This window comes from Ipomoea triloba, chromosome 1 (genome assembly GCF_003576645.1).
Source record: "Ipomoea triloba cultivar NCNSP0323 chromosome 1, ASM357664v1".
Taxonomy (NCBI): domain Eukaryota; kingdom Viridiplantae; phylum Streptophyta; class Magnoliopsida; order Solanales; family Convolvulaceae; genus Ipomoea; species Ipomoea triloba.
This window is the reverse complement of record NC_044916.1, coordinates 23,119,729-23,127,383: the sequence shown is the minus strand read 5'-3', so window position 1 is coordinate 23,127,383 and position 7,655 is coordinate 23,119,729. Positions and strand designations below refer to the sequence as shown.

The following is a 7,655-nucleotide window of genomic DNA, read 5'->3' as shown; positions in this document are numbered from 1 at the left end:
CAAAAGGTTACTCAAAGCAGCCTTTTCAATTAGCTTTTTGATAAAAGAAATTATATCAAACAGTTATCAACTAACAACTAATCTATCAAACAACTTTCTGCAATCAGCTAATATTATCAACAAATCATACCTTCTAACCCAAACAGCCAACCCAATCAGCTAACAGCCATTTACCAAATAGAGCCTTAACCTTGGGTTTTAATTAAAGGGTCACACTTGTGTGAGACCGTCTCACGGATCCTTATTCGTGAGACGGGTCGGGTCGGGTCAAAGCACCATGCAAATGTCATACTTATATGTGCAAATATCATACTTATATGCTCAAATATAACACTAATCAAGAATACAATTTTTGTTACTTATAAGAGAGAAAGTAATACATTTTTCATAATAAGTAATATTGACAAGTGCCCCTTACTTATAAGTGCAAATATAATACTTTTGAGGAAAAAAGTAATACTTTTAAATTGAAATGTAAAAGTATTATATTTTCCCTTAAAAGTATTACATTTACCCTTATAAGTAACAAAAATTTTATTTCNGTGAGACGGTCTCACACAAGTTTTTGCCTTAATTAAAAAATAAGTGGAAATTCATAGAAGTTGACTTCTCTTTTGATTGAGTAGAGATATTGCTCTCTTCTATTTGACCAGGGATAGCTAGTGGATTTCACTTTTAACTTTGCTGATTGGCAAGATAGTCCAACTAGGCCAAACAAGTGAAATTTAGCCTTATATACTTAGTTGCCAAGCCATCTAAGTTACTTGTTAAAACTCATTTTCTTAATAATTATTCCAATGACTTTCATCACAAAGTTCAACATTCTTCATTGCCAATCTTCATCGTCAAGGGTAGTCTACCAAATCGTTTTGAGAGAAGATTGATCAATCTTTAGAACAAGGAAGGTTTTAGTCTTGAAGATTATTAAGTTGGGCATGCAGAATCAAGAAGATTCTTGAAGCATTTAAATGCTTGAGAATGAGTTAATGTACTTAGGAATATTGCTCGACTAATTTTCTTAACTTTCTCAATCAGGAAGAACTCTATTTACAGAGTTGAGGAGTCAAAAATTTGAATGTTCCGAAATTTTCTTGTTAGCGCTTTTTGAGATGATAGGTGTCCAAAAGTTGTCATCTCCTCAATTTTTCATAGCACGTTATTGACCTTTGAGCAAAAACAATTTACTTTTAGGTGAAAATAATATAATTTGTCCATTATACAATTCCATCTATGAGGCCTATCGGACAAAATCTTCCGATTACAAGGTTCAAATGATATTTATTAGTCCAAAATTACAATACAAATTTTATAGGGTCTAAGTTCAATTCTTAAATTATACCCATTAACATCGATCATAAAAATCAATACAAAGATAATTCCTCATCACAATTTTATAACTCTTATTCATTTATACTTATATATATCCTTTTAACTCATAAAAACTAGAATTAGATACACAATTTTGAATGCATCTACCATACCAAAATAAAGGCAAAAATTTGTGTGAGACCGTCTCATCGTGAGGCGGGTCGGGTCAAGATGAAAATGTAATACTTATACGCACAAATGTCATACTTATATGCTCAAATGTAATACTAATTAGGAATAAAAATTTTGTTACTTATAAGGGTAAATGTAATACTTTTAAGGGAAAATACAATACTTTTACATTTCGATTTAAAAGAATTACATTTTGCCTCAAAAGTATTATATTTTCCCTTATAAGTGAGGGACACTTGTCAACATTACTTATTATGAAAAATGTAATACTTTTTCTTAAGTAACAAAAATTGTACTCCTAATTAGTTTTATATTTGAGCATATAAGTATAACATTTGCATGATGCTCCGACCCGATCTGATCCGACGCGTCTCACGAATAAGGATCCGTGAGACGGTCTCACACAAGTGTGACCCCAAAATAAAAGTATCCAAATTTTGATTCTTCAATCATGGCTCCATGCACCCATGCACGTACATATATATCCCATTTCTGATAGCCTTAAAAGTTACAATGCACTGTAGCCTACATCAACATCCAACTTTATCAAATTTCACAAATGTATGGGTAACACCGCACATTTTTCTTGGAATTGAATCCAATCCATTTTTTTTTTCCTTTAATTTATCCCATGGCCTACTTTAATTTAATCACTTGCTAGCTCTACTAAAAGAAATAAAAGAAAAAGAATATATAATTCCACCGTTCAAAGGAGATCGAATCCTCTCGATTTTCGAGCAACTCCCAGTATATAAACCTCTCTGTCATTACAACAATTTCACAGCTTCTCACCACTTTCTCTCTTCTCTTAGCCTACGTAATATCTCGTCTTTTCCGAATTCTTATTTTACTAGGTAATATCTTTATTCTGTTAACTCTGCTTAAATCTGCATGCATAGCATTATTACGTCAGTAAAAATGCATGTAATTCTATATTATATATTACGCCATTAAAGATGAATGTAATTATATATTATTTTGTTTTTTTTTGTGAAAACAAAAAAAGATTGGACAGGGAAAATGAACAGGCCAGGGGACTGGAATTGCAGGTCGTGCCAGCACTTGAACTTCCAGAGGAGAGACTCATGCCAGAGGTGTGGAGAGGCAAGGCCCGGAGATTATGGCAGTTTCGGGCTGGGGAGGGCCGCCGCCGGCGTTGGGCCGGACGTCAGGCCCGGCGACTGGTACTGCGCTGTCGGGAACTGCGGGACCCACAACTTCGCCAGCCGCTCCAGCTGCTTCAAATGCGGCGCCTTCAGGGACCTTGATTATTCTTTCGGCAGCGGTGAGGTGGCCGCCGGCGACTATATGTCGCGTCAGAGAGGAGGCTATGGCTTCGCCGGCGGCAGCCGCTCTGGCTGGAAGTCCGGCGACTGGATTTGCACTAGGTAATTAAATTCAATATTATTGCTGTTTTTGTTATTCTCCTCGTTGTTATTATTATTATTATTAGGCAAAAACTTGTGTAAATTGTCTCACGAATTTCAATCCGTAAGACGGGTCGGGTCAACATAATTTGGGTCATGGTTAATATTAATGTATTATGAGTTTTTATGATTCAAATTATATTGACTCGGCCCATCTCACGAATTGAAATCCGTGAAACAGTACGTCTCACACAAGTATGACCCTTATTATTGTTGTTCAATAGTTATATCGTGGACCCGGGTTCACCTTGTAAAGTGGAACCGTATCGATTTACATACTGAATGTTCACAATTGTGAACATCTAATTTGTAAATTTTGAATATTTAGTATATAAATTGTGTATTTTGTATTCAAATCTATCTTATAAAGTGGATCCGGATCCACCGAATAATTTGCCGTTGTTGTTTAATAAAGTAATTGGTGTAATAACAAAAAAACAGGCCAGGGTGCAATGAGCACAACTTTGCAAATAGGATGGAGTGTTTCCGATGCAATGCACCTCGTGACTCCGGTAACAAGTCCTACAATTTCTGATGAATTATTAATATAATAATTCATCATTGATTCTCAATTTCTAGGTAATTAAATTGTATTTTTCGAAATCTTATTTAAATTTTTTTCATTATATTAAATCCAATTAAATAATGGGATTTTGCTTTTCTCTTTACCTTTCAGGTTTCGCATCTAAGAGAGAATCAAGAAAGGCGATTCAGTCAAGAAATGATTATTAGAGCTCATGCCCTTTACTGCCAACATTATTGTTTTCCCTAGTTTTTTGTTCCTTTTTTTTTTTTTAAATTTCTAATTTTTTAAAAATTATATTATTCTATATATCTTCTAGCTAGGCAGCTTTAGACTATTTTATCACCAAAAAGAGTGAGGATCTGAAACTGAGTTGTACCTTTTAATTATGCATTTGTTTACTTCATGTAGTGGAAGTGTCAAACACAACTAGCTTTTGTACTTCTGCTTGTTTCACTTTATTTAATATTAGTCAGTGTTATTAATTAAAATGTATCGTTTCAATTTTATTTTTTTATTTTTGAAAAATTGAAGAAAATAGATAAATATAAGATCTCATATCAAATTTGCCCAACTAAAGATGAAGACTTAAGAAAGTATGGTTCTTGAATCCCATTGCGGATTAGTTTTAAGATTGGCATGCATAGCGTTATTCTTTAATGGTAATTTATGCACTCACAAATATGTCAATTATCAATGTCACTCCGAAATTAGTAGAGGTGTAAATGTTGTCTCTCAATTTTCAAAACGTCACATATATTGCCCCTCCCATAATTATTAGTGGTGTAAATGTGATTACCCGCCGTTTTCCTTGCTCGAAGACCACTTTTTTTCCTCCATTTTCTTTCTTCGTTTGTTCTCCTTCCGCCATCAACAATGTTTCTCCTTCTTCCTTAAGGGAGGGGCAATATATGTCACGTTGTGAAAATTTAGGGATAACATTACACAACTAATAATTCAGGAGTGATATTGATAATTGACATATTCGCAGGTGCATAAATTATAATTTTCCCCGCCATTAAATTTGATTGTGACATTTGTTAATAATTTATCATGTTATTAATGCCTTACGTAAAAGCGTAGACAGATCCACACTTTTCATTTTAAGAAATCAAATAATAGGATCTTATTATTACTAAACTTTCAAATTTTCAATAATTATAAAATGAACTCTTCTCTTAAAAATTTTTAATAATTATAAATTTGACCCCAAATTTTTTTTTTACTAAAATTGTCAACCATTGATGAACCTTGATGGACGGCTGAGAACCGTCTTCACTTTTTACACGATGACTATGTACACACACCCTAGTATATATAGGGGAGAACATGTGGTCTAGTCTAAGTTGTCTATTTTTCTCCATTTATGGTTGGTCGTTAACCCATATTTAAAAAAAATAAATTATGTGTTACGTTAGGCTAAAAAATCATCCATATTAGGACTCTAAGAGTATTTGTCTAGAACAATAAACCTTTAACCACCAAATCGGCACAACATCCACACATTCCTATTCCTACTCCACCACCTCATTATCATTATGTACTGTGAATCAAAATTTTCTAAAATATAATATCATTCATCTTTGACCTGCAATTTAGGGCTTAGTCATACAACACAAAATTCACAACACTACCCCACAGAATGTACACCTTTACTACTAGCAATGCAGAACCATTACTCTTGGAGTACACAAAGGTGTACAACATTTTGTAAATGCACATTTTTGACCTCCAATTCAGGACTCATCTATACTAACACATAATGCACAACATTGCCCCACAAAATGCACACCTTTACAACTAACAATGCATAACTTTTACTCTATAAGTGCACACCTTAAACCACTAAAACCTAACCCCTAAAGCCCACAAAATTGACCACGCGGTAGATAGTTGATGAGCATCCCAACATCTTACGATGCACTGCACTAAGCGCACCAATGCACGTCCCCACATTCTATGATGCACCTATTCCCGACAAAATAACTTAAATGCATAATCTCACGCCAACAACGATATCTAATGCCCTCCAACCAATGCACAACCCACAGTTCTACGTTACACCACACCTAGCGCCTCATTACATTGCAACTCAACGGCCTACGATGTACCCTTCTTAAAATCAAAGATTCATCAACAAACCTAATCAAAAGCATACTCCAACAAACCACATAAAATATTAAAACAAACAGAACAAATATGAAGTCATGTCGAGCCATCACCACCGGCGTCGAAAAAAATCAAAAGAAAGAAAGAAAAAATCGAAAAAAAAAATCTTAAAATCATGGTTATAATTCTCTAATATCACCCAGTATAATCTATTAAAAAAACTACTTGTAAGGAAACTATGTGAAAAATTACCTAAATGCCCATAATACAATAAATTACAAAATTGTTAAAACATACCCATTAAATCCTAGAGTCTAGATTACACCACATATTCTCACGTGGGTAATGTTCTCATATGAGACCCCTTAGCTTCTTTATACACACACACACACACTCTGTCTTTCTCTCTGAACAAATAAAAGCATTGAAACTTTTAGATACTTATTCCCACTCTTAAAATAATTTGTTGCCCTTAATTTGAAGTGAGCTTGAATTTCGAAATCAAAAATTTTATAACAAAGCTTGGAAACAAGTTTTCTTGTGACGGAAGTCTTTAGCTTGCCTTAATAAATAAGTAGCTAAGTTAGTGTATTAAGTATGGGGTTAGTTCGTAGGTTAATACATAAGAAATGCATAATGTAAAGTAACATAAATAATTTTTATAGTGGTTCAAAAAATTTCTTACTCCACTCTTTTCCTCAACCCCAAGGAGGTTCCACTAAATATTGTTACAAATACAAAGTGATAAGAAGCTTCAGCTTGTACGGGTGATAGTCGTTCAAATAGGGGTCAACCACTAAGTTGCCCTATCTTTGACTATCCAATCAGAGTTAGCTAAGGGTCGTCCACTAAGTCGTCTTGGTAGGTTGATTTCACAACTCCTTTTAGTGAAAGATGGTTGTTGATTTGTTGAGTACTAAACTTGGAAATCCCCCAAATTTCATTTTTAGCAAAGAGAGTTTGATTCAACTTGATCACCTTGAATACTTGCACAGAATACTTTATATCACACCAGTTTCAGCATAAACTCAACACTTTCTCAGCTTATTCTCTTTAAGCTTGTGGTCCTCCTTTTATAGACGAGAGGAGGGCTGAGTGCTAACTTTGAATTTGAATCCCATGTTGTCACTAAACAAGTGGTAGTCGTTCAAAAAGCTTCCACAATATCCTAAAACCATTTGCCATTTGATAACTTCTGCAACTTATTCGTAGGGTAATTAATGACTGTTTCCCTATTTAGCTTATAAGCACTCCAAAGTCAAAAAGAGTTGATCCTCCTTATCACCAAATTGTCTTTTTGTGTCAAACAAGTTGCACCTTTCAAACGACTCTTTTTGTTCTTCCTTGACTAGTTTCCTTTCGAGGTTGATCTTCCTTAAAAATATCCTTTAATGGGTCTCCTAAATGCTTGGAATAATAGTTATGACTTCTTATGGTCTTGGACTTCTTCCAATCCCTTAGCTTCCTTTCGACCTGACTCCTTTTGCTTAATTGATTCCTTTTGAAGCCTTCTTTTGAAAATGCTTCAATTTGATCAGTCTATCTACGAAACCTATCCAAATTTACAACAAAGAATGAGGGGCTAAAGTGCTTATATGAATACACTTTCACATCATCAAAATCTATTACAAATCTTCCTAACAAATATTGATATTTCATGTTTGTGTGCTCAACTGTATAAAATTATTTCTTCCCAAAATACCACTTCAAGCATTCCATTAGCCAATAATTTCCTTAATCGAAGTCATTCTAGTAAGTTATTATGTAAACGTTGGACATCCACTTCGGGCATCCTATTAGTCAAAAACCTAAACCAGAGTCATTCCATTTTGTCAGAGTGAACTTTTGGCAACTACTTTGGTAAAAACATCAGCCAAATTCATTTTAGAACTAGTCATTATTAGCCATTGCAATGCAATCTTTAACACCTATAAATACCAAACTTGGCTAGAATCTTAGATGGTTGATGGCCCATCATACTCAAACCTTCTAAGCTTCATTTTAACATCTTTTCTTGAAGAATTTGAGCTACGAAAATCATGATCATCTTTTTTATTCATCCACAAGAATTTTCTTTTTCTACACTTGAAGTTGAT

General features: G+C 34.1%; 1 protein-coding gene across 1 annotated transcript; it reads left to right on the top strand.

Moving 5' to 3' along the window:
• Positions 1-2,295: 2,295 nt before the first annotated feature.
• Positions 2,296-3,941, top strand: LOC115998428 (transcription initiation factor TFIID subunit 15-like). Its single transcript, XM_031238012.1, has 4 exons — positions 2,296-2,354; positions 2,507-2,888; positions 3,369-3,506; positions 3,604-3,941. The coding sequence occupies exons 2-3, from the start codon at positions 2,521-2,523 to the stop codon at positions 3,460-3,462; spliced, it is 462 nt and encodes a 153-aa protein (XP_031093872.1). The 5' UTR covers positions 2,296-2,354; positions 2,507-2,520; the 3' UTR covers positions 3,463-3,506; positions 3,604-3,941.
• The last annotated feature ends 3,714 nt before the right edge of the window (positions 3,942-7,655 follow it).